This window comes from Phaethon aethereus (genome assembly GCF_964289735.1).
Source record: "Phaethon aethereus genome assembly, chromosome: 1".
In the NCBI taxonomy this organism is placed as follows: Eukaryota; Metazoa; Chordata; class Aves; order Phaethontiformes; family Phaethontidae; genus Phaethon; species Phaethon aethereus.
In genome coordinates this window covers 67,954,929-67,982,618 of record NC_138575.1, presented here as the reverse complement: position 1 = coordinate 67,982,618, position 27,690 = coordinate 67,954,929, and the positions used below count along the sequence as shown (strand labels likewise).

The 27,690-nt window shown below is 43.2% G+C and overlaps 1 protein-coding gene across 1 annotated transcript in view; it reads right to left on the bottom strand.

The window, feature by feature from the left end:
* The window catches only part of TMTC1 (transmembrane O-mannosyltransferase targeting cadherins 1), a gene marked incomplete at both ends in the record, with an annotated part of 144,531 nt that overhangs the window by 102,617 nt on the left and 14,224 nt on the right, over positions 1–27,690 (bottom strand). The window contains 3 exons of the mRNA XM_082012675.1: positions 23,739–23,945; positions 25,883–26,059; positions 27,479–27,552. Coding sequence (XP_081868801.1) covers positions 23,739–23,945; positions 25,883–26,059; positions 27,479–27,552 — 458 coding nt within the window. The remainder of the gene's footprint in view (positions 1–23,738; positions 23,946–25,882; positions 26,060–27,478; positions 27,553–27,690) is intronic.

Here is a 27,690-nt window from a genome sequence, read left to right as displayed (position 1 = left end):
GTCCAGTTTTTGGGTTTGTTGTTTTTTGGGTTGGTTTTTTTTTTTCATTAGGATGAATCTAATAAATTAATTTTCATCCTGTTGGGAGTCAACAGGAGCTCGTGTATGTTCCCTTCTTCCTCCACGGTCAGCAGGCTGCACTCTGCTTTCGTTCCTTGCTGGCACAGGCTGCACGCTGGTTTTGGCAGCTCCTGTGCTGCCTGCTTGTCTGCTTGGGCAGGGGTGAGCAGGCTGGTGGCAGCAGCCGTCTCCGGCAGGCAATGCGGCACCGCCAGTTGCACGGAGGCTCTCCCTGCCCTTCACCCAGCTCCTGGGCACAGAGCAAGGCTTACAGCCGGCTCCGTGGTTTTGACCTGACGCAAACATAGGTGTGGATGGAAGTATTTCAAGCATGTAATTGGGATCTTGTGTATGCCTCTCCAGTAACATTTCCAGAATGAATACTGTATTATACCAGATCTCACCCCTTGCCTCAGCCAGCCATCCCCCAATTGCACATAAACTCACTTTAAAACTCAAACATGCCAGATATTTCATTTATTTCAATTCCTTTTCTCTCTTACTGACTTTGCAAGGCCACATCTGATATAAATAATAACAGCATCCCCCAGGTTACAGACGAAGCAGCTGAAACCCTATGGACTCCATCCCCCTTTCACTCCTGTCAACGGCCGCCTCGTGCTGATTTCACAGCAGGAATCATGACTTCTTTATTATTATTTTTTAAAACAACTTTTGGTAGAGGGCCAGCACTTGATGAAGAACGAGACAATCCCACCGGGTGCCATTCATCCGCATCCTGCCAGCATTCCTGGCGCTAACCGACCCGCCGCTCGGGATTTATGACACTTGTGCGAGCACATCACCGCGCTCTCCTGCACCCTTTGCTCTGCCCCTGCAACCATGACCGGACAGCATGCACCAGGAGGCTGCTCTCCTGAAACAAAGCACTGCGAGCCATGTACTAAAATCCTGGGGAAAGCTGTTGGAAACGCCTGCAAGAAGAGTAGCGGCAGCAAAGGGGGTATTCAGAAAGGTAAAACTTTTGCCAAAGGAAACGAGCCTGCCCATGCACCCTTTCGATCAGCCGTGAAAGGGGAGGAGAGTGGAGGGCTGCTGCAGAGCCATCCTTCCCTCGAGTCACCTTCTGAGGACCCTCTCTCTCCATCAGCTACAGAGGGAGCTCACCTCCCTCGGACTCGGACCCTCAAAACCCACACTGTCCAGACACAGCTCAGGCTCTGATACAAATAATTGCAACTACTGATGGAGAAAAACCACCTTTTGAGACTGGTATTTACTGAGAAAAAGAGCTCAGGATACTTCCACCCTCTAGGCAACCCTGCCTTTGATTTCCCAGCAACTGATGCCAGCTTTGATGGAAAAATACGTTGCTGAGCCTCAAAAAGCATGGGGCTAGCTTTTCCTTTGCTGCTCTGTGGGTCAAGAGACAGATTCATAAATGGAAAAGCTTCTGTCATCTCACAATAGCAGTACACGGACAGACTGCCTCTTGACAGGAGAAAAATAAGAGACAACTACAAATAATGTTGATATGGTAACACATGTTTAAAACCAGTAATGAGAAGGCCAGAGAAGAGCTTATCCAGAGACCCAGGTGCCAGCCAGTCTCACAGCACTTTGGCAGAGGCAACTCTGGAAAAAGAAGGCAGAATATTTGCTTTATGGCTTGCAGACTGTCTGTGTCAATGCAGCCGTACCTCAGCCATCCACTTCAGCTGAGACCCAGAGACCAAACAGTTCCCGAAATGCTGAACTTGGACAGGCTCTTTGGGACCGTGCACCTCAGGCCTGAGGGGAGCGCCTGGCTGCCCCACAGCCTCCGCGTGTCGCCAGGGAGTCCATCTCTCAACAACCACTGCTGAACCGAGCACGAGCTGTGCTGCGGGACCACTCCTCAGGGACGGATTTTGGTAACTATTACCCGTGTCTCTTTGTATGTAAGCACACCTACAGTCTACTGCAGTACCTATCAGGTTGCTGTCCAGAAATGTATAACCCATGGTCATACTTCCTGTCAGGAGTTTCAAGGACTTCACCTCCAGAGCGCCAGAGTGACTGAGACCAAACAATCCATAGCAGTGCCTAGCACGGAAAAAACCTGCAACATCACCACCACTGGAAACGAAGTGGGAGGACATAGGACGGGTAATTCCTTGCGCGCTCAAAAAAAAGGAGCTAGTGAGTGTGCTTGGTACAATGCATCTTCCCCCGCAAGTAAGTATTTTTGCCAAACTAACGTGCAGCTTTCCATCCCAAATGACTTCCCTGCTTTCTGCAGAAGTACCAGTTATCTAGCCTTCCAGATGTCCTCAAGCTGCTTCATGGCCACTTTTTGGAGCAAGCACGTGGAAAATGCAGAACCGCTCCCAAAATGAAGCTAACTGTTTTAGAGGAACTGCAGATGTAACTCCCAACATGCTTAACACAAACATTGGTTTCCTTGAGTGTATTTTCTAAGTCACTTCATTCAAGTCAACCATGCAAAAAAATCCCCAAACACCCAATGATAGCTTTAATTAAAAAAAAAAAAAAGCCCCCCCAAAAAACCCTATCACCACCTGCCCAACCAGTGTTTCTTCAGAACTTCTGTGCCCATGCTGTTGCAGGGAATTTGCAAGACTATTTCACAGCTCTGCAACAATCTGCCACACACATGCCCACCCCACAGCAGCTGCATGGGGCTCTGCGGGAGCCAGGGCTGCAGGAGACTCTGGGACACCACAACAGCCTCCCCGTACAGCGTTACAAACTCCATTCTTACATTTGGGTTTAACACTGAAGAAGTGGGTGTCCACCAGTTTTGTCCCGCTGATGACTTTACAACTCAGCACTGCAGTAACAGCCTGACACAGAGACCTGTTTCAAAGCATTGATACTGGAGACTGAGAAAGAGGGCTGGTACAGACAGACAGACAGCCCTGGCATAGTTTATATGGGATACATTCAGGATCTTTACCCCACTGTGGGCTGACAGCAATCCAGAGGGTTTTGTGGTTTCCGTTCCTTTGCTTAAAAAAGGACACGCTCCATCTTTTTTAAAAGAACAGCTGACACGTTTCAAAGTTTCTTTCTCATTTCTATCATGAGAAGAGAGAAGAGAAGGGTAAGGCTGCGTTAAGGAAATGCTGTTTTGGAGGTAAACCAGTGCAAAATGAGCATTGTTCCTAAGCTTTCAACAGGGATGACTCCCACCTCCAGGAGGAAAGACACCCCATTTACTAAAAAATATGCTGCTATGAGACTAGAGCTTCATGTTACAGGAGTTAAAGAAAAGCAATTTTTTCAACCCAACTAACTATTTTTTTACCTGTCTATTTTAACCCTAAAAACCTGTTAGATTATTTTTTTTTCCTAGACCCTAAGGCATACACTTTTCTCCATGAGACTGAACCACTGCCAAGAGCACACTGCTATCCGAGGATCTTAACAGACTTTGCAAAAGCATTAATTAAAACTCACACAGCAAGAAGAAGGGAGTAAGGCTGGATCTTCTGTTTCACAGCAAGGAAAACACTACCACCACAAAAAAAAAAAGGGGGGGACAAAAAGATTTGACAACATACCAACCATCTCAAAGAAAACAGGCTGCAAATGACGGCAGCGAGGTGATGCTGGTTGGGCAGAGGGAGGATGAGTAAAACCCAGCATTTTATGTCTCAGCAGTGCTTTTACTAGACAATGATTCTACTATGCAATATTGGGTTGGTTGAAATCGAAAACAGAGATTTAAGAGCCAGTTTTCTTAATCCTGGCCCTCCTCTGCTTTCTCACCACACCTACACAATTGCCACATCCAAATACACCATCCACAGCATCCAAAACAAAGCAGTTACTAATTATTGCATCTCATTATAAAGACGCCTCATCTGTACTTCTTTCAACATTTATCACAGAGTCATTATTTCTCTCTGCAGCATGATTTCCAACTCAAGTGTGGAAAAATGAAGGCAATAGCTATTTAAACACAATTTGCAACATGGTCTGTATGTATTCATTTCTTACTGTCTTCTGGGAAGATTTTCCTACACTGGGTACCTAATCCATAAAGATACATCCATTTGCTTAACAAATTTGTGGACAAAGGAAAAGTAGAACTAAAGCAACAATTTACTTTCTACTGAATAGCACACATTTATTACTTTATAATACATAAACACCATTCCATCAAAGTGAATTGAAGTTAGGAAAGCCATTAATATATCCTTACCAACATGGCAGGCCTAGAAAGTAAAATAAAGGGGACTTGTTCACATCAGACATCATTTGCTGGTTTTGTAATTGTTATTTCCCTTAAAAATAACAACACAAAGCGGTCTCTCAGTGAACAGCGACCGATCAGTAGTTTTGCAGACAGAAGAACAACCCGAAAAGCACGAAGTTCAGCAGCGAAGCAGCGATGCTTTCCCGAAGGCAGCAGGTCAGGGGACATCGCAATTCACTACACTCTGCAGCAGGTCTGCATCCGAAAGGTCGGCACGCATCCTCCGCAGCGATCCCCTCCACTTTGAGCCACTCAAAGCTAGGACAGCATGGGGGCAGGAGGAAATCAGAGGAAACAGAGGAGCAGAGCTGTTCAGGCTCTGTTTCTTAAATAAAGAGCTCCATGTAAAAGATTTTACTGAACTAGAAAAACAGAACACTAAGAAGGAAATCTGAAACCCCTCATACTCATACATTTTCAGTTCTTTGCAGCTGCTACTCAGAGGAGATACCATGGCATCTATGCATGGAGCCATCTACTGCCTGACACCAAAGGCACCTCCTCACAACAGAAACGTTCAGTTTTCGCATCAGGTCTGGAGACTGTACCACACAGTCTATTTTTGTTATGATAGAAAAAAACATTTTGAGATCAAATTTGTTTCCAAAACAAAAGAATTCACCTCCCAAAGCCTGCCAGGGAGAGGGGAGGGCAACATTCCTTTCTCTACTCTCAGGAAATTAAAGTTACCCAACTGCTGGGAGGTGTTAAGAAGCCTGAGTCTCCTCCTGATGCCAATATTGAAAGGTGTCAAATGCCTTCACCTCACATTGCCATCAGATGATGGTGAGGGAGCAGAGCACCACGCAACCAAGCTCATGCAGAGCTTGTCTGCTCTGAACCAGAAACTCTTCAGACCACTAATATATGCAGCTCCAAGTTATTTCCTCTTTAGCTTTTTTTCCTTTAGCTAAAAAGGAGCTGGTGCCATCGCTGAGTGATGGGTGCTGCTTAGTGCAGAGCTGGAGAGCCACTCCTCTGAAGCTACTGCTCCACAGCTGACAGACAGTACAACCCAGCCCGTAGAGGACTTCACTCACTCAACAGCAACCTGAACTACAACCCATTGAACAGCAGCTACAGTATTGTCTCACATGTCCACAGAGGCCAGCTGTAGCCAAGAAAAGCCCCCAACTTCACCCAGTGGCTGAAGAAATGTCAGGCAGCTCTGGGGTTGTGCCAGGCGTGGGGATGACCATGCCTACACACCTTCCAAGGGAGACAGATGTTATAGAATTGCACACCCTTCCCCTAGAGACCCAGCAGCCCTTTTAGACTGTCTAGCCAAAAAGGAGCAAGTCACTCTGTCTCAGTAAAAGGTACTCTTTCTACGGGACTTTGTGGACGAAATGCACGGCAAAGAGAGCAAAAAAGACTGACATCCCTCTGGGAAGTACAATACCAGGAAAGGAAAGACAATCATCCTTTTCTTAAACTATGATTTATATTATCTTTGCTTACAGGCTACATCATTTTCACATAATCATTCAGACTCTGACACAATGGGCAAGAAGCACCCCGTCAGCATGGCAAAGGAAGCCAATCACGCTCATGAAAAGGGAACTGAGGTCTCCAAAAGGCCTGATATAATGAGAACTAACAACTCTGGGAGTCCAGAAGAAAGCAAGATGCAGCAAGTTTCTTGACTAACGTGACAGGAAAGTGTTGAAATTTAAGTTTTAGGCCCAGTTTAAGTTTCAGTTCTCACCTCACAATTTATTTTGCACTAGTGTACAACAGGGCATAAGCAGGAGCAACTATCCAATGTAACTCAACTTCATTTTTCCTGTTCACCAGTTACCGAGATAAGGCAGGAGGTTCTCTACTGCTTCATTCTCCCATAAAAGGACCTTAAACATATTTGGTGGGGATACTGGTGGCATGTTTTTTATCTCATGCATTTACAGTTGCTGATGGTTTTTGTTCTGTACTTTCTCAAAATGGCTGCAAGTCAGAATGAAAAGCATAAGTTTCTGAAGCTGCTGAGATTTTCATGGCACTTGACCAAAGAAAATAAATAAAAATAAAAACAAGCACTCCAAACATTCCTTTCTCCTTGGCAAAAGCAAAGGCAGCTTCTCTGGAGAGTCTCAGCCATTGTCACTACACAAAGCTTGCCTAGACAATGCCATTAAGAAGGTTATTACATTATTTAGTAACAATCTATGACAATCCTCAGTGCAACCTCCCCAGGAACACTTATGAAATAAAGAGCTGCTTCCGGATTCTCACCCTTTAACACCAGTTCTGTACCTCACTTGAGAGTCCCTTCAGTTTTGTGTGCCCACACATTAACATGCAGGTACACAAGGAAAAGATGACAAAAGAGATGCACAAACACAACGGTTAAGTGGGCATAAATTGGCCATGGAGGCATTAAGACTGGGAAAAGAAAGGTTTCCAGGCAAACTTGTCAAACTGTGGAGCAGCCTTCCAAGGGGAGCCATGGAGACGATCCAACTGGACACAAGGCAGCGATGAGCCAGTCTATGAAAAGGATTAGATAACTGGCTGCGCATGATAACAGAGGACTATGTCTGATGAGTCCAGTAGTCCCTTACCATCTGATGTTCCTTTGACAGAAGGAAAGAGATTACTTTAAGAAGTGACCAGATAGACTGCAGACTATCTTCTGGATTGTGTGGGTTTGTTTAGTTTTGAGGTTTTTTCTTTTACTGAATATAATGAAAGTATACCTCCCTTCTTGCTAAACCCACAGCAACTTCCATCAGAGAAGCTATTTAAGAAAATAAGCATTAACAGATTGGAAAAGGTTTTTAAAAATTAATGGTCTAAAATTCACCAAGCCTAGTTTAAGAAGGTGAGAAGAACCCCAAAGGCAGGCTTAGCAAACCAGTCAGATCTGCACTGTTAGTCATCCCATTCGCTAAGCTTGCAGGGGCCTGAGTCTTGTCATGATACTGGAGCTGTGGAAACCTCAGCTGTACCGAACGCAAACAGAGCTGCAGCGATCGACACCAGCTGTTTGGTTGCCATGACCCAGTAATCATCATGATTATGTGTCCCAGTTACTGGGGGACTCTGCTAGAGGGATTAGCAGGTCATGATCATCACACTAAGCTCTACTCAAAAAAAGCATTAAACGTGAGGACTAAACGTTCAAAATAATTTCCTGCTCAAGTACCTCAACGTTTGTAAGCCCGAGAGAAGACAAGCCCTAACTGGCAGAGAGCATTACCACTTCAAGTGATTGCGCTGGGAATCCCGTGTCTCAAAAGCAGACCCTGGGAGCATCATCTGGACTTGCTCAAGAGCCCTGCAACTTCATCTAGTTGAAAACTGAAGTCCTCTTCAAATGTAACCTGGGGAATGACCACACCATAATGAATTCCCAGGACTACTGCCTCCCCAGAAGCCTCCTCTGTGTCCTGGCAGGATTACCAGGGGACCAGTAACACACTGAACCACCACACTAAATCAAAGTCAGTAAGCTGAAACTGTGGGCCATGGCAGGGAGGCATCTTTCATGATGATGCAAAACATCTCCCTTGACTTGATATGGAAACAGCTCCCTTTAAGTTCTCACATATGTGTTTTCTTCCTTAATAGTTTTTTAAAGGAGATAGCGGACATAAGATCTGCCACCTATTAAAATATAAGCTTTGAAAACAGGTAGGAAGGTAGAAAACACTTCTAGAAATTATCTTGGGAATCTTGCTGAACTTTATCATATTTGGAGTCATCATTCTTTCCATACAAGTGTGCACTTCATTACTTGATAATGGAACAATAATTGCTCTTCAGTTATACAAGATGTACCTCTAATTTGTAAGGTGTTTCTGAAGAAGTAATGACAGATGCTTAAAAAAATGAATGTGAGAATACGCAGCTTGTTATGTAAAAGATAATGGTACCCACAGAATAGTCCGCCAGCTGGGTCACAGTCTCAGCTAGTATAAAGAAACAACACGGATGTTCTTAGGTATTCTTAAACACTGAATCTGGAGGCAAATTAATCATATTACTTTACTCTGACTAAATCTCACAAATGAAGTATCATCGACGTAGGTCAACACCTGACATCCCTGCTTTCCTGAGAGCTTCCTACACGCTCTATGTAAGGCTGCCAGCAATTCAGCAGAAGGGATTTTTCCCCCTCTGAAATTATACTTCCTGATTATAAAACATACTGAGTATGAAATAAAGATATCAACATATATCTTTCCTTGTTTCTAAAACTAGATTGAATATAAAACCTTCTAGGAACTATAGTGTGAGGGACAATCTTTTTTTAAAAAGGATGTTCTATCCAAATTTTCTCTATCCCCTCTTCTCCAACTTTACTACTGTGAACAGGGGCTGAAGTGCAGCATTTGAAAGACCACGTGTTCACTCACAGCCCTTCCACACAAAATGTCAACTCCAGACTCTCAGCACTTGCATTCGTTAATGCCTGGCAATGCTTGCAAGATCAAGAGCAGCGCACCATTCAAATGTCATCTGTGTGTGCAGATGCGGTATCGAGTGCATCTCCTCATATGACTAATTTTCCAATTAAGATTGAAACTCTGTTGTGCTAGAAACACAACAAACACATGGGAAGATCTTGTTCTCGCCTCACAGGGATTTATTATCAAAGATAAGCTAATTTGACTCTAATCTACTTATTTTTACTCAGCAAAGTACTGACTTCTACAACATGTAAATTTTGAGCTGCAAAAATTAACTGTATTTTACTGTTTTAAAACAGTTAGCATGACAACCACAGGAAAAAATTCAGAAAAAAAAAAAAAGGTTGGCAAACACTTAGAAAGCTTGCTTCACCTACTTTGATGCCATTACACATATATTATTAGCAGGACCCAAGCTACCTAATCATGCACTCAGATCTGAACGAGTCTCAAAACTGCATCACGATGACGACTGCTGGGTAGATGTGCCCTGAAGAAGCCCAGCCTTTCTGTCTGTCTGGAAAAACGATAAAACAACTATCACAGACTGCAAAACTTTCAGCTAGGAGAGCCCTGTTTAATCTAGTGGAAAAAGACATAATGAGATGCAGTGCTTGGAAGCTGAAATTAGATAAATCAGACTAGAAATAGGCACACATTTTTAACAGCGAGCACAGCATATCGCTGCAACTATCCACCTAGGGATACTTCAAATACTCCATCACATCAAGTCTTTAAAGTCAGGGCTGCTGACAGATGTGCAACACAGCTCAAAGAGAAATGCAGGTTTTATGCAGTAATTCTTAGACTAAGCTCTGTCTCTTGCACCATGCTCCAGCTCAGATTAGATGATCATAAATGGTCCCTTTTGACCTTAAAAATCTACAATAACACTCCTAGTAATGGTAAAAATGTCTTCAGGGAGTTGTAGCTCTGCACGACCCCGAGAGATCACAAACCGCGTGACAGTTTTGCACCAATAGCCCATGTCATTTCCATCTTGTACAAACTGTCTGAGGGCCAGGGACAGAGCCCGGCTGGAGAGCTGGCATTGGGCACCAAATTTAGTCACTTGCTCCTTGGGTTTGCAACAGCTGAAAGACTGTAAAAAACCTTCATGTACTTTGATGAAGCCACTTCCACCCAAAACATCATCTGCCTGACAGTGTGAAGGACTTCGAGAAAAAAAAGAAAGAAAAATGGATCTAATTCACATTTCCCAGCAGAGAGTTACCGCAGTGTGGTCTTTATAAAAATGGCACAGCAGGAACAACAAAAGATTCTCTCCTCCCCAAATAACTGAGCAATTTTAAAATAGCTAATCCTGGAAGCACTCTCAAAAGATTAGCTGTGGCTCAACAAACTTTAAAGATGATCATTTTTAATTTAATTTAAAGTTGAACAGCCTTGTGTAATAATGGGAAAGACGAAGGACTATTAGGGAATAATCTTGTTTACGGATCAGTGAACTCAGAAAATTGCCAAGGCACTGTGAAACGTATTCCTTATTCACACCTCATAATTAACTGAGTGCTCTGCAGAGACAGGATGCTGCAATATTAAAGTCATCTTCGTTATTAGAAAGCTGCTCATTTGGGCTGGGATGACACTGAGGAGGTCTCATTCACTTCTGGCATTTCCAAACTCCTGGGAGAAAGCACCTTCAGTCCATCAGAAAGGCAGACTCCCAAAAGTGTAATGGAGAGCAGAGCAAGCCTTTGGTCTACAACAAAAGCATAGCTTGTGCAGAGAGAAAAAACACCTCCCTCCTTCCCCAATGCCATTTGGGACCATTTCTCTTTTAAAGGCAACTGAAAGAAGAATATACAGTTTTCTTAATTAATTCACATTGAAAGGCGCTTTTGATGGAGTCAGGAGACCAAATCAGATCAAAGTAAATAATGCAACAAATAGTGACATGACAGCCCGGGGATAGCAGCTATCATGGCTTGCACTGCCTAGATCTTCATACTTAAAAAACAACAAATGCTGAAGCTTTTAGCTTGTAGGAAAGGGGAAGAGGATAGGGGGCTCTATCTTTTCAGCAAATTTTAAGACCAAAATTGTCAATTTATTGGCAAGAATAGGAAGATTTTTGCTGAGGTAGATCTGCTTAAGATTTGGGAAATCCTGGATTAAGTCTCTGCTTTACACCAGATTTTGTTTGTGAATGCGGGCAAAGGCTCCGACTTTCTGCCCTTTGGTTGCAAAAGGTAACGCTTCTCCCTGGCTGACGGAGCACAGGGACTCGGGCAGAGAGGACACGCACACCCCGGGTCCTGGGCAGCTGAGATAGCGGCTGCAGCCCCTTTGCACTGTAACTACACTGCAGAGGAGAAAACTGCTGAGACTGAGAAAAATCAATGAGAAAGACTCGGTCTCATGAGTGGGTATCTGAGGAAGCCCACAAGCTTTGCCCAAGCCAGGTTACTTTCAGTCATTACTCATCCCCAAACAGCAGTTAAGAAAGGGAAGATATATTGTAAACCCATATCTAGGTAACTAAGACCCAGATACAGCAGCTACAGAGTTTGATGGTGTCATTTCTGGCCCCAAAAATCAGCCAGGCCCATCTTAGCTTAGTTCAGCATCTTGCTCCAGCCTTTCCCCTGTAATGGGGAACAGGCTAGGCAGTCGCAGGATGCTCTTCGGTCAAAGCCAGTGCACGGAATTCAAAACACGATAATAAAAGATATTCAGATTCTCCATTCAGGTTTTTACTGTATATCTCAATTACCTACACAGACTGCAGTCAGAATGAAAGAATAAATAATAAAGGAAAAAACTGTGGTGCCATAAATCAGCACTGAGAATGCAGCTTATGAATGGCTTAAGCATCCAGCACATTTAGAAGGAAACGAACAGAAACAAGCAGTAATACACTGAATAAAAATCCAAGGTGCCCCTGCATCTGGAGTAGGGCATGCTATTCCAAGATCTCGCCTTCTTCTGTGCAATTGTCAAAGGATCTAATAGAGATCAAAGAAGTACAGGAAAGGGTAATAAGGCTCATCAGACACACAGAATGGCTTTTGCATGAGGAGATACTCAACAGAACAGGGCTGTCCACCTGCAAAGGGAGTACATATAAAGATACTATAAAATTATGAAGGGCTTGGGGAAGTGAACCAGAGAAATTACTTTCTGCTTCTTATCACACAGAGTCAAAGGGCTCCCAATGAAATTAGCAGTTTTCAAGCAAAGAGAAAGGTTTCTTCGTACGGTGTGTAATTAAATTACAGAACTCATTGCGACGAGATGTCCTCAAAGTCAGAGGAGAGAAGGGTTCTAAAAAGGGAATTAGGCAACCCCACAGAGGACAGGTCCATGGAGAGTCTTAAACACAGTGTTCCAGATAAAGCATCCAGATCCATAGACTCTAAATCACTGACTGGCACGCATTCAGCATGCACAGTGCGGAAAGATAACCCTGTACTGTCCCTGTTCCCCTTCTTTTCTTCTCTGTGAGCATCTAGTAATGACCACAGTCAGAAAACAGATATTAGAGCTAGATGGACTGCTGGTTTGATATAGTGTTCCCACAATGTTCTTCTATTATGTTGAATAGACTGAGTTCCATAGACAAATCCTAATATAAAGTAAAAGGAGTTCTTTTTTTCCCCTCAAGAAATATCATACAAAAAATCCTATATTCATATTCATGCATAGCACTAGACCAAATGCATGAACAAGTATCTTCTGGGTGGAAAGATATCCATCATCTCCAAAAGTTTACATGGGCAATGAATGAAGGAATTTGGTTTTCCATATTGAGTAATTCCATGATGGAGATACCATTCAGGATCATAAGCAGGGTCACGATAGTGAATTCACAGTACGTCAGCCAAGATCAGCAAAGGAATGCTGAGCTGTAATGGATAGATTAGAAGGACGGGCTTTAGCAGCAATTTAGATCACAGACCAGGTGACAGCTTTCTAAAGATGAAAATTCCTGATGCTTGTACCAAAAACATTTGTACTCTAAGCTATTCATCTCCTGAAATAAAGACATGAAATAATTATCACTGGAGAAAATGGGGGGGAAGAGGGAGAAGAACAACAAATTATTTGAGCTTACTACCAAAGCACAAAAGAAACATGTCTGCTTCAAACATTTACAGATAACTGACAGGCGCAGCAGCAATACAAGCTGCCGACATGAGATTAGGCAACGATCACAGTAAATGCAATTAAATCAAGAAACATCAAAATATTGCAAGAGAACCCAAGGACATCATTTTACAGCAGCTTTGTCTCTGCAAAAATTCCTAAAATGGTCTTGCAAGAATGATACATGTAACGGTGTTGTATGATCAGATAAAACTGCATTTTATGGGAGGGAAATAAAGGCAATGTTCCCTCTCCCTTCTACCCCTGACTGGTAATTACTCTTACCCTGAATTTTATTTTGAACAATCTAGAAAGTCCTTGTCTCCAGGGAAAACAGAGAAGATTCTTCTAAAATGAACACCCAGCAGGATTGTTGGCATTTTTCACAGATTAAAAGAAACTCTATTTTATTCCATAGTTTTTGTATTAGTACAACCAAAGTACAACCATAGTTAGTTTCAAAGTACAAATCGTTGGCTTAATAATTCCTTACTCCACGGCTGTTTTCCAAAAACAGGGGATTCATAGGTCACAAAAGGAGAGATCTGAGCACACTTTCAGTCCCCAGCCTGAACAGAGGACCTATGGCAAACACACTGCCAAGCAAAGATTTAAAGAGAGGGAACAACTGCATCATCCACATGGCAAAAGAGTGATACTTTAAGACAACCAAATCTAATTTTAAGAAAAGAGGTTAAAAAAAAAAAACCAAACACAAAGACCACAACATATTTCAGTGGAAGATTTTCATTTAAGCCGCTCTGTGATCAGTTGTGGCAGGTAATAAGAATTCATAAGGCAAAACAGAGCATCGCCAGGTGCTGCGAGACCTGTCAGACCTGGAAAGCAAACACTCGATAGCAGCATTCTAACAGCCCAAGTGCAAATGTCGTCTTTCAAGGCTCACTTCGGCCAGTATCCGAATTTCAGCACAGATGTTTGGGAATGTGGAATGCATTTACATGAGTCTCTTCTGTGCTGTAGCTTCTTGGACATTCATATTCTGGAAATTGCTTAAAAGAATAGCAACAAAAAATCTGCATTTCAAAGAGAAACATGCGTTCCAGCATTTCCAAGCCAAGTAGAGGATTAAGGTTTTCAATGCACTAGTTGGAAAATAATATTGGGAAAACTGAATTAGAAATGTGAAAGTGGATTTACTACTCGTCTTCTGTAGGTTAAGTTGAAGATTAAGTTTCTAGTCAGGGAAGGATCTATTCATCTTGGAAAGCATACAGGCAGATTAGGAGAAGCATTAGACATGCTAACAGATTTTGTCTTTTTAAACCAAATATTAAATCTCAACAGCTACTTCACATGAAAAAAACCAAATTAACACTCACCACACAACTGGAACCATCCCCCTCAAGTCATATTTGACGAGACTGGTAGGACACCATGGTTTTGAGCAGAGGATTGCTTGTATAAGCCTGTGAAAACCTAAAGCCACATAACTTAGTCCTGAGAGTCTGCTGTCCTTCACTCAATACACGCTGCAATTACCAGGTTCACACAGCAGACATGGACCAGCTCAGAAAGCATCAGTCCTTAATGAGGTAGGTAGTTACAGCAGAATCCTTCACTCCTGAGAACCAGCCTAAAAGTTTCCACTAGATGTCCAAAAATGTGCCTGGAAGTCAAAAATGTAAGAGAGAAGCTGTTTAATTATACTAGCTCCGGGGAAATACCTGCAATAATCTGGGTATCATCTATCTTCAGGTGTTGTGGTTTGGTTTTGTATTTCCTGGGTGACTGAAATACCATTCTGTGTCAAACTAACCCAGATTTACTGCACGGAAAATGACCAGGCAAGCCATTAAGGTTTTTCTGTTTCTCAGCCACTGTTAATTCCTTGACACTGGTTTACAGGGTTTTCAGAGAAAGCCAACAAACACAGGCATGCTGCAATTTCAAATGCTGGTTTAATGAGACTGCCGTGAACTCTGAATAGAAAGGCAGTCCTATGAAGTAAAGGGAATGAACAGAGTCTCCTGTGAGTCAGCTCTGGGACACACAGACTGCACCTACAAATTGGGGATTTCCAATTAGTAATACAGGGAACAGAAGAGGCCGACATCCACTGAAGTGACTACAACTGCAGGGCTTAAACACAACTCCCATTAATCAGAGAAAAAAACCACCACTTCTTCTGCACATGAATAAGTGATTAGCATCTTTCAGAAGATGGGAAAAAAAACCCAGGCATTAACTTTTCCTCCTGATTCTGTTTTGCGCAGTGTGGTTCTTTGTCGCAGGCACAGTTTCCACTTATGAATTCAGAAAAATGGGTTTTCATGGACTAAATGAAAGTCTAAAGGATCTTTAAAGGACTAAAAAATCTTCCCTAAAAAAAAAATAACTAAAACATGTTAAGTCATCATCAGCTAAGAAAAATAACATCAGACTCAGTCTTGTTCCTTTTTTCCGACATTTAATGTACATGAAGCTAAACTACTTAAGTTTATTTGCTGCTTACTGAAATAAACAGGGCTTCTTGATACTGTCACATATTAATAGTCCAGGGGATATTATTCACTTTCTGCTTCCTTGGAAGGATTTAAAAAGAGGGAGAGGTGCGTTTCTGTACTGCAAGACAAAAAACACTATCCAGAATAGCAGCTAAAACAATCCAGTAAAGGAAGTCAAATTTAAAACCAAGCCTCTTCTATTCAAACAAGTGTGTGCACGAGTGCCTGCTTTTCCATACACGAATAAGCCAAGAGTGCAAGCAACTGTGGCTCTGCACCACACCAAGCACCAGAGCCGAGCAGGCTCCCGGCTTTTGCCTGGCTCTCCAATGCTCCCTCCTCCTCAAACCCAGGCGGCGAGCACAGGGAAAAACTCCTGAGTTAGGTACAGGGTGAAGGAGTGCCAAACCCCTAAAGCTGGAGAAAAGAAGTCAAAAAGAAACTGGGCTTTGCAGCCCATGGAGCAGAAACCCATGCAGAGGAAGAGATAAGAAAAGAGACAGTGAGTGCCGATAGCTGGAAAACCTTGGAGGGACCATGCCCCTTGGCTGGGCAAAGCTCCCACAGCAGGAGACTGAACCTGGAAGACAGGAGGAGTGGGGAGCACATGGGGGATGCAGTACAAGGACATAGGTGGGGGCCCTTGAACTCGCTGGGCAAGGAGGACTTTAGGGCTAGGAGTATAAGGAGGGGCTCTGGGAGAGGAGGTTTGGAGGTTTATCACAGCAGCTTTTGAGGAAAGCAACAGGATCCAAAAGGCAAAGCCCGAGGGGCAAAGGTTGGAAGCAATTAAACGACTTAGGAGAAGCAAGAAAGGGAAGAGAAGGCAGGCTGGAGTAGACAACGCAGGACAACAAACTGGGGAAAGAGGAAGGAAGGGGCTGCCAGAAGAAGCTGCACATGCCGGGGTTTATTCCTCTCTGAGTCTGGAAAGGAACATAATGTCACTGTGCCCGCTCTGTCAGCAAATGTCTAAGGGGAAAAAGTCCCCTGCCTCTTAATACTGACTCCTACAGCGCACAATCTATTGCTGCCACCAGACAGTCTGCTTGCTCAAGCGGCAGATCTCAATGAGGTTGGATCCAAAGGTTTCAATCCAACTGTTCGCACCCATGTGGCTCCCTACTGCAAAGTTTCTGGCTATTCACTTGTCTTGCAACGCAAGGAAATTACACATCCAGAAACTATGCCAAAAGTACTTTAAAAGATTACAAACTGAAGCAACAAACTGCACGGAAATACCAGAACTTGGTAGTTTGTACAGAGAAATTATCAAGAAGTTGTTGGTCTGTCTCAGAGCAGGACTGTAACATGAAGTAAATAGGGCATGGGGCCATACTCTGGAGAAGGAAGAAAAAATATTGAATAGTTGCTCATTAAATGAGCATCATCCATTCTGGGCAATAAATAGAGCAGGGATCGTGCAGAAAAAATGGTATGTGATAGTGCAATTAAAAACTGTCATAATATAAACACACAAGAGGGCCAAAATTAAATCAAGTCTTTCTTACCTGGTGAGTGCATATTTTTGCAGCCTAATGATGTCTAAACATGTCTTTTTTTGTGTGCATGCAACATTAGTCATCAGCACACCAAAACACTGCTGGTTTTAAATAAACTTTGCTAGCAAGCAATGAGTTCAGTTACTTGTATTGAAAAAGCACTTGCAGATTTCGGATTAAGACATGTGATGCCACCAGCATGCATAAGAGAGACAGTCCTTGGCTTTTTTGGGGGGAGTCATAAAACAACCACCCCATCGCACAAATGGAGGCGGAAAGGAAGCATACATTACTGTGCCTCATCTTCCAGCACACGCCATGGGAACAGGGGGATGTAATTATTTTCCCAAGATTACACAAGGGTTTTCTGGAAGACAGCCACAGGCCAGAGCGCGTAAATCCTTGGCTGAATCCAAGGCTTTAAGCATAGGGGCACCCATCTCACATGTTTCTAGACTCTAGCAGCGTCTTCTGGTGGCCTCAGGTACCATCTGAGCATGACAATAAATATCAACACTGCAGGGGAAGGAGAAGATTCATTTATTATTGCTAGCGAACATTTCCTAAAAAGACAGGACACAAACACAGCAGTAGCTAGAGCTATTGCTCAGACTCACAATGGAAAAATGGTCTAAAGAACTGAGTTCAGAGAAGAGTAAACCACAGGCCAAATCCACCTCTGCAATACACCTCCCTGAAGGGCGCCAAACTTCATTCATAACTTACTAAATAGCAAGAATGGGAAGAATTCGTAGCTTACTAAATAGCAAAAATGGCACAGCCTTAGCAAACCTGCTACAATTAAAAAAAACTTGCAACACCATAGAAGAAGCATCCCACAGTTACCAGGATAAGAATGACACTTATCTAATCTGCCATCTTTCAGCACACACTGGGACTTCCTAGGCCTTGGGACCTGGGGTCCTACTTGTCTTTAGGAGTGAAATTTTGTTGTCGTATTCTCAGTTCAATTTCAAACATCAACTCCCTCCCCCCAAAAAATAAATCAGTCTACAGCCAGCAACAATTCAGCATTTCCTTTTCTCTCCTTTCACACGGAGGCAATCCAGCACCAACCTTTGCTCAGAGCATTGCAGACTAGGAGCTTGCTCCTTTATTTTCAAAACCTCACAACCCCCAGGAGATCATCAGTGAGAGAAGAAGGAAGGGAAAGCCCTAAGCCAGCTCCATTGCTTAATGCTCCAGGTTGCTCATTTTGCTTTCCTAGAGAAGAAAATCATTTTGACTGTTAGACTCCCAGACCTTTTTCTCCACAGGCTAAATCCCAAACCAGGTCACTGTCCTGGAAATTTTCCACTAACTATTACTGTGGTGTTTGCAAAGCCCTATATCCCTTCCTCGCTATTTTGCCGTTGGACGGCAAGGACCTTTTAGGCCAGCAACAAGTATCCGGGTTTTGCTTTTGTTGTATGCTTGCCTCTGACCAAAATAACACATTAATAATAGCTACCTTAGTGTTTTCACAGCAGCATGCAGTGTTTCTTACTGCTGTGCTTTGTGTATGAATGCAACCACCACTGACCTTCAGGGTGTGTGAGTGCAACTGAGAGCAACTCACTCAAGCTTAAGAAAGTTGTACCAAATCTAACAGAAAGTGTCTTCCTTGGACTTCAGGACATGGTTTAGGGGACATGGTGGTTCTGGATTAATGGTTGGACTTGATGATCTTAAAGGTCCTTTCCAACCTAGTGATTCTGTGATTCTGTGATTCTATAACCCAGGCAGTATCATATTCTGAGCTGCAGTTTCATACTCTGAGCTACATTTCCTATAAAACTCCCTCTAACAAATTCAAGAAAAGGTAAAGTTTGCACACATGAAATCTGGGAAACCAGCCACACTATTCTGCCTATATCGGTTATGAATCTAGGAAGCAGCATTACCCTGTGTGGCAAGGGGAAGCATTAGAAGTGCAGCTGAGACTTCTGCTTTTGGAACAGGAGTTTCACGTTACAGTAGAAATGTGCTATATTGTCAAATTAGTTAAAAAAAAAAAAAAAATCATTGCTACACAAGAATTAGAAATAGAAGCACCCAGGTGAGGAAAAGCCAAATCAACACCAAGCAATCGCTACGTAGTCACAAGTTATGAGTGCTGATGCTTTTTCTCCCCTTCTCCCTCTGCTCTTGGAGGACATGTTGGAGTTGGACATGTCCTTCTCACGTTGGAGAACAGCATCTGTTTCAGCTCAAACACTGATGGCGCATGCTGCGGAGAGACTCAGGGAAGATATGTTATGACCCCAACATACTTTTCCTCATAGTACATCAATCTTAGGGCCAGAGCAACCATCCCTGGAATGCACCACGTTCTGCAGAGCGTTTCCATTTTCTTTCCCCTGCTACTGCAAAAGGAAACAACATTGCTGCTGGTTTAGTCATCAGATCACATTTATCCCTCCTATAGCCTTAAGGTTTTCATTGAATTTTGGATCAATGAGGTTTTGTGCGTGGATCCCACAGTGCTAACGAGTAGCAAGCTCCCTCACTCCCTTTTGCACATACACAGAAATTTAAAGTGATGCTGTTGGGCACAACTCCAAGTACACCTGCTTCTTCTCTCATTCTGTCACTTAGCAAAAAATTAACAAAAAAAGGGAAAAAGCCCACAAACCACCAAACACAGAACACTAATGCAACAGTTCATGTACATGGAAAATGGCAGTATTAAACACCCATCTATTGTCCATTCTAAGCAAAGAGTCCCACCAGCTAAATCACTTACAGCAGATGCAATAAAATCAGGTTGTAGGTCACTAAAGAGAAACAGAGATTTCAGTTTCAAAAGTATGCAAGCTGTTGAGGAGTCTTGTTTTTCAAGAAGCTTGAAAAGACTGTGGGCCACCACAGGCTCATTTACAAAGCTCAAAACCATCAGGGTGATTAGGTGGTATGAGAGTGTCCATGGGCTGGACAGCATTTAGCAATGCTGAGTGTGAGGCACATATGACATGGCATGACTACAACTACATGCAGCCTTGGAATTAAAAAAAAAAGTCCAAAAATTAAATCTGTTTTCAGTGAGTTCAACAAATCAAGAAAAAAGAGAATGAGTGACAATAACTATGAACAGAACTTGCACCAGGGACTGTGATAACTTGTTTTACATATATGATCCTTGTTAAACATACTCATAGATCTAACAGAGTATTGCTGCGGTGAGCAATGAGGTGTTGGCATGGATATTGCTTTTTAATAGGACACGTATATGCATACTGCACCATCACAGTGAAAGCACTGAAGCTCTGGCCTTATCCCAAATAGAAGTACAAGCCTGAAGTGAAAGTTCCTGTCTGCCCTTCTCCATTTGTGTCATATGGGAGGGCACATACGGTCACAAGCCTCTTTCAGGTCTTAAAACTCAGGGACCTGGATCAAGCACATAAGAGATCCTAGTTACCTCATTTCAGTAGTATATGCCAGCATCCCCCAAAACTGCAATAAATCATGGTGATAAAATCTACAATTTCATACAGACTAACTCATTCCTTACTCCTGAAGGCACCCAGGACTGCAACCCACACATTCACCGGATAGCTGAAAATAAAAGCAAGTGACAATAAAGAACAGAAATCTCTCTGCACCAAGAACTTAAATAACTAGGTTCAGTTAGTGCTAATTAGACTGATTCCCTTAACTCCTTCATTACATTTTCCTGCATTTTTCAGTTAGCTCTAGCAGCAAGATACATAATAAATTATTATTAAATAGAAACTTAAGTGATTATGTTATAAATACTTAAAGTATAGGTTAAGCAGTGTACAACTAGCAACGTGGTGCACTAGATAAGGTACCTGAAGCTAACTCACTGTGCCAAATTTGCTCTCCACTCTGGAGTTTTTGCAATATTTAAAATCTTTGCCCCTCTATTTTGCCATGGAAGAGACCTACACAAGTCAGAGAAGCATCTATTACAGAGGAGAAATTGAGTATTTAATTTTGTATATTTGAAAGCAACTTCAATTTTTTTTCCTTCTATCTTTTTTCAGTTATAGCAAGGATTTGCTTTTTTTTTTTTTAAAGATGGATTGTATTTTAACAGAGCAGTTGCCTTGAGTGCTTCCTACTTCATATCATATAATATGCCAATAGCACTAGAGGAAGACTGTGTACAGAAAGTATTTCAACTATTTTAATCTGTCCTGTGAGAGAAGGCAGCACATGAAAGTAAGAAGACGACTGCAGTCATACAATCAGGTAGTGGTCCACAGACCTCCATGTGACGTGACATCATTTTGAGAGTCACTGAGCCGCAATACATTTAATCTTGCAGTTCCACACTACTGCAAGCACACTCCACGTGGTTGAGAATTGAGAAGATCTCTTGAAACTACAAATGCTGTAGCAGCACATTTATTTTTTACAGTGACTAGCAAACATTCATATTAGACAAGCAGACACTGGTCAAATTGCCCAGGCTCTACGAGGCTGTCATTCCATGCAAGAAAAAGTTACCAGGCTTTATCCAGCCTTCATCAGAAACTGGAATTAAGAGCAAGGGGCAAAAAAACTCTTAAAGAAGGCTGCCAACAGTGTTTTAGAGAAGTTTCTTTCAAAGCAGCACCCATTAACCCTCCCAGGCTTTCTCCCAAGGCTCTCAGGCACGACTCCCACAGCGGTGCAGCAGCAGGCTTCCCTCCCCGCCACGGGGACCACGCCAGCTCTACTTGGGGCATCCCACAGTGAGCCGTCACACAACAGGTTGTTGCAAGTGCGTTGCATGCAGCCAGCCACTTAAAGAGAAGCTGAGCAGCTTACACCATGAGAGCCCCTTTTAAAAAAGAAAGCAGCTATGTACATGCAGAGCTTGACTTGCCATGTGCAGAAATGCTTTACAACGCTTGGAGGCAGATGCCGAAAAGCTAATGCCAGTTGGCAGCGTGGATGAGCTACCTCTGAAGCCATCCCACACGCACGGTCTCTCCAACACAACTTCTGCAGCCTCTCCTCAAGGCTGAAAAACTAGAGGCTTTTCCCTTGGTGTAAGAAAGGGACGTTCCAAAAAGCAGGGGCAGAGGGAGGGGTCTGGAATAAGTACAAAGCAAAGGAGAGGGGAAAGGAGCACGAGGAGGAAAGAAAGAAATAGGGGTAAGACAAGCAAGGAACAAGAAGATAGAGCAAGACAGCAGGCATTTTTTATATTGACACCCTCCACCACAATATCCACCAGGGAAAATGCAAACAAATACAAGTATCAAAGAGAAGAAAAGTGTTGAAAGAAACATGGAGAGAGCAAAGGCCAGTAACAGCAGCCGCACCAGTGTCATGCTCAGGTGCTCACCAGGACCTGAACTTTAGAGGCAAGATGTTAAACGAGGCTTTTGGACAGCCTGTTCTGGCCTGGCATATCAGAAGGAACTGGGTTCACTCACACTTTCTAATTGTTCTACTCATTTGAGAACACAAAAGAGGAAATAAACTCAAACAAACTATTTTAGAAGCTGTTCCAAACTGCCAGAAGAGTCTCCATGCCAGAGCAGCTGGCATTTACTGCCTCTAAAAAGCCTTGACCCCTACCATTTTTGGGTCATGGGTTCCCACACAGAGGCAACACGACCAAATCCACTCCCTTCCTTGTCAAAAACAAAACCAAAAACTCAACCATCCCCAAGTCGGGCCAATCAGACAAAACACCTGCAGGGCAGAAGCTCTCAAGTGGGTTGAACCATTTAATATACAGGTTTAGTAGGAAACAGACTCTGATCCGAGAAGCTACAGATCTCATTTGACACCTATATGCCATCAATACTGATGCAGCAAGAAGATTATTAAAAAAAAAAAAAAAACAAAACCAAAAACAGAACAGCAAACAAACAGCTGCTACTAAACTGATTAAATGTGGGAATAAAACACTCCCTTTCCCAGGTTCCCGGACTGCTGCATGGGGTCCATTCAGGTGCACACCATTAAATGATCAGAGAACTGCAGCAGGTAATTCCTGTTCTATTTAAGGAACAAAACACTTTCTCCAAGGAATAGGTAGCACAGAGCAATTCATCATTACAGGTCTCCAAACTAAATCACACTGTGAGTGTTTTGTAGTTAAAACCGAGAGTCAGCAACAAAGGGCAGGCTGGGCAAGGGCTACCAAGGAGACTGTACAAAGGTCAAGGTTGAAAGAAAAAAAACCCACACTCTGGCACAGACCTGTGGGGCAGCTGCTGAGTCACACCCCCTTAAACACTCTTACTAACTCAATGCTGTCCCACAGGAATAAGGGCACCAAGAGCTGGTCCCGTGCCGGAGGAGCGTGGTCCTGAGTTATGGGAGAGCCCTTCCTCCCCCAGTGAGGTGCACAATGAACACGCTGAGAACTGCTGGACCCAACCGGTGAAAATCCTTCTGTTACTGCCTGAGCCTGGCTCCCACTGTTAGATGCACGTTCTTAGGCATAAAGCAGAAGTGGGCATCACCTCTACTTTCATAGAGATTAAAAAAATTTGCATACACACACGTCTACATGTATGTATATCCATGTGCAGAAGTTACACCTATGAACATGTGTATATATAGGTATATAGCAATATCACATAATACGTGCTCACACCGCACTCGCCTCATTTCAGGCGTTATTGTAGGCATGCACATATTCCCCCTCTTCACATTCAAACTAGTATTACAGTTTTGGCTTTCTCCATGGAGAAGCTGGGAAGGAGAGCATTGCCTACCAATATCATATTAGAATAGAAAGTCTCAGGACATGGACAGTCCTCAGCTATTCTCCTCTTCCCAAAGCAGAAGAAATGCACTTTTTGATTCCCTCCTCTTTCTTCCCTTAACCCTCCTTCCACCTTCTCCTCTCTTCCCTCTCCAGCAGCATAAGAAAAATTACAGCACATTTCAGGATAAAAATTGCTAAAACAAGGCGAATGACTTGACATTTTACGGTAGGATCAGCTACAAATTAAACCACAACGGAGCGACAGGTAGCCAGCAGTACCTCTGGATGGCCCACATGGCTTTGCTTGGCACAGAAAGGCCAGCGCTCCGTGGCTCCACGGGTGATGCCGGGCGGCAGGAGCCCCAAGTGCCCCGGTGAGCAAAGCGATGCTTCCCGTTCTCCCGGCCAGCCGGAGCGACCTGCAGTGTGGCAGAGGGAGAAGCCACGGGCTGCCGGGCAGATCTCTGGTGGATCACCCCATTTCTCCTGATTAGGCATGCAGAGAAAAGGGAAAAAAGAGGGGAAAGGGGAAAGAAAAGGATTTAAGCATTTTTATTTTTCACTTTTACTTATCAAAAGGCTGAACATTATGAAAACAGCACAAAATGGTATCTAACTACAACCGACAACATTTTATTTAATCCAAAATACAAAGTCTTTGCATGCTGGGAAGACCAGATTTATTAGTTCCTAACTAGATCTAGAGACCCAACAACAACAGAAGATGAGCACTCCTGTATCAAGCTGTTCTCTGGACCTCTGGTAAGATGGGAAGCACTGTGAGGAAGAATATGGTGCCATTCCTAATTTTTTTCTGCAGAAAATAATTGGTGCTCTGCCTCATTTAAACAGAAAACAAACCTGTACAGGTTGGAGGAAGGAGCGGGAGGAGATGAGTTTCAGCAGCCTGTAGAAGGCTGCTGGTTTTCTGCTGCCCCCTAAAAAGTCAAATACAGTCATAAAATCCTGAGCACTACGAACAGACAGAAAAGTGCACAATGCATGCAACCAGAGCAAATATGAAAACGCAGCACATCTGGACTACAGAGTTTCATCCCTGCAAGCTAAAGAACTGCCACATCTGGGCAACTGGATGCCACTGAAGCAAAGAAATAACCCGAAGAGACCACTGGAATGTGAACCTACGGGAAGGGGGAGGTTGAGGGGAGGGGGAAGGAGAGCACAGATTTCCCCCAATTAATTAACATTTCTGTCACCTTTAGCCAGGCAGCTCTTGGAACCCGCCTGGCAGACTGTACATACAAGTGTTAACAAGCGTGCCAGCTGTCAGCCCCCAGGAAACACCTCGCCGCCTACTTGCCCACCAGTTACACCGCTATGAATTACTTGATCAGGTCAAAATAGGAGAAATCCTCTGCCAATCCATCGTACCTGCCCTCTGATTGCTATTGCTGCCAGAGGGGCTGGAGGGAGGGAAGGTAGGCTTGAAACGTGGGCCATCCCGCATTAGGACCTAGAGGAAGGGCTGAAACGGGAGGGAAGCCAGGATGTTCCTGAAAGAGGAAAAAGAGAAAGCTTCTCCTCCCTGCATTTGCTGCTCTCGCATTGTGCCAGCTCTGGCACTCCCCAAACTCTTCTGGGAGCTGATTTAATTCACTACTGCAGAACCAGGAATTCAGTGTCCTTTTTTATAACCTAGATACACTAGCTCATGCAGGGCTGGGAACATGAGGAGCAACGGCAGGAGCGAGACCTCCCATTCTCAGTAGCAGTAAGCTCTTGCGTTCACTCGTCAATACATCTGCAGCAAGTATGGTTTGGGAAAGAAGTGGATAAAAAACAGCCTCTATCAAACAGAAGACTTCTGACTTTCAATGGAGATACAGAATAGCACAGTTATTTGTGACACTAAATGGGTGAGGGATACAAACTTCAAAGTATTTGATTTTTCTCCAGTGTCTGCTGAGAGCTGCTAATTATTTCAATCATTCCAGAATTAGCTGGGTGTTTTCCCTCTTTTTCCATTCTGTCAGGACAGAAAAGATCAAACCTGATTTTACTACTAAACATCACATGGTATTTCTACAATCATGACGTTGTGACTGAATAATCAAGTAGATGTTGCGAATGGAAAGAGTTAAGCCAGAGAAATTTTAAGACGTTGATGCTTCAGTCAGAGCTCCCACTCCCATGTTAGTCTTGACAGAGTCAAGTGAGCATTTTAGAGAACAGTTCTTCACATCTGGTCTATCTACCCAGCAAGAGTTATCAGGCAGCAATAGAGTAACAACAGGAAAAAAAAAAACAGAATGAAACCTTGGTGTTCTCCAAATTTGTCAAATGTGACCCATCTAATTCAGCAGGGCAAGTCCATCTCCCACGGTGCTGTATATAATAATAAGTATTTTGCACACACAGGTGGGAACATTTGAAAAGCACAGCAAGCATAGCAAGTTACTTACAGTTTGAGTCCATTGCAGGAGAGGGAAAAGAAGTCATAAACCAAGCACACACCAAACACAGTGACTCCAGTTTCTTTCACCAGCATTGCACATGTCCCAAGGAATAAACTAAGCAGCAAAAAGAATGGGGAGGCAGTGGGAGGGAAATGTTCCCCAACATAAAGCTGATCCACACTCCTGAAAAATAGATTTGACATAAAATATTTTAACTTCTCTGTTATTTTCATGTTTACTACTATTTCACAGAAATACTCAGACACTTTTCCTTAATTTCTTAAGATGCTGGTAATAAGTGACATGAACAGTCTACACTGTTCGTTGACAAATGAGGAAAGTTTTAGACACAGGGCAGGAAGGGAAAACACAAATATCGAGAGGTGCACCAAGGATTTGAGCAGAGAAGGGGAAAAAAGGCAAGCAGAAAGATAAAGTGGACTTGAAACAGTCAGAGGAAGGCAGAGTAAGTACAAAGACAGAAAGGGCAGAAAAACACCTGCTTTCCGTCATCTAGAACACACATACTTAATTCTCCTTATGTGACAAAATGCACTATGCGAGCAAAAATTCCTCCATCCCACCCACACACTCCTCAAAGATGTGTCCTAATCATTAACAGACTGGGCAGCAAGCCTGCATGAAAGGGAAGAAGGTAAGAAAGAATCAAAATTAAACAAGACGATTCCTGCGGGGACACTACCAGTTTTACACCTTTGAAACCTTCCGATGAAAACAGCATTGCAGATTTGTAACAGACAGCCCAAGAGGGATATAAGCAGTTTTTCTACACGGCCATGACACCACAGTGCTATTCCTAAATAAAATAACAATGCAAAAGGGGCAGAAACACCATCTGAGTAAAGCTATTTATTTACCTATACTTGTTCAGTCACAGTTTTAGGACACAGACCAGCAAACGGTGCCAAGTTTTTATCTGAAAAGGATGACTAAACGGCCTAGACGCAATCCTTAACTCTCCCAGACCAGGTATTTCAGAGTCCCACAGTCACAGCATGTATTTCAAAGGCAGGCATGTGTCTGCTTTTTTGACTAGATATTAGGAAAAATTTCTTTACTGAGAGAGTGGTCAAACATCGGAACAGGCTGCCCAGGGAGGTGGTGGAGTCACCATCACTGGAAGTGTTCAAAAAACATGTGGACGTGGCACTTCAGGACATGGTTTAGAGGGCATGGTGGTGTTGGGTTGACGGTTGGACTTGATGATCTTAAAGGTCTTTTCCAACCTTAGTGATTCTATGATTCGGTTTGTTCTTCACTCTACGTACAATTTGTCTTCAGCTAAAAACGTTTCTTTATTATTTGTAGCTCTGCAAGCCCTCCTCTAGTGTATGGTCTGCTGTAATGTCAATGGAGGAAGGGACCTTAAATGTTGACTTCTCTTTTTACGTTTATTTGTTCTCATAAGCATCACTTATTTGGCACCACAGCTGAGAGCAGGGACCAGGGCACTTCCATGCAGCAGCGCTGGGGGAAGTACCTCTGCCAACAACAACCGAAAACTGACAGGTTTCCCCTTTCTCTCCTCCTCAGACTAGAGTATCTCATGATATTATCACAACCGATAGCAAGGATCCATACCTATTATAGGAGAGAAAAGCCAACAGAAAGAGTAAGCAGGCTAGTACATCCGCTCTGCCTACTATACCTGTTACCTAAAAGGGAAAGAGACACACAGGTGTAAAAGCACATATATAAAAAGGCATGCGCATTCAGTGACTGATCCATGCTAACTGCTACTATTTTAAGCTTTTTATCTTTCAGTGTTATCCTCCCTCAATATAGTAAATGTT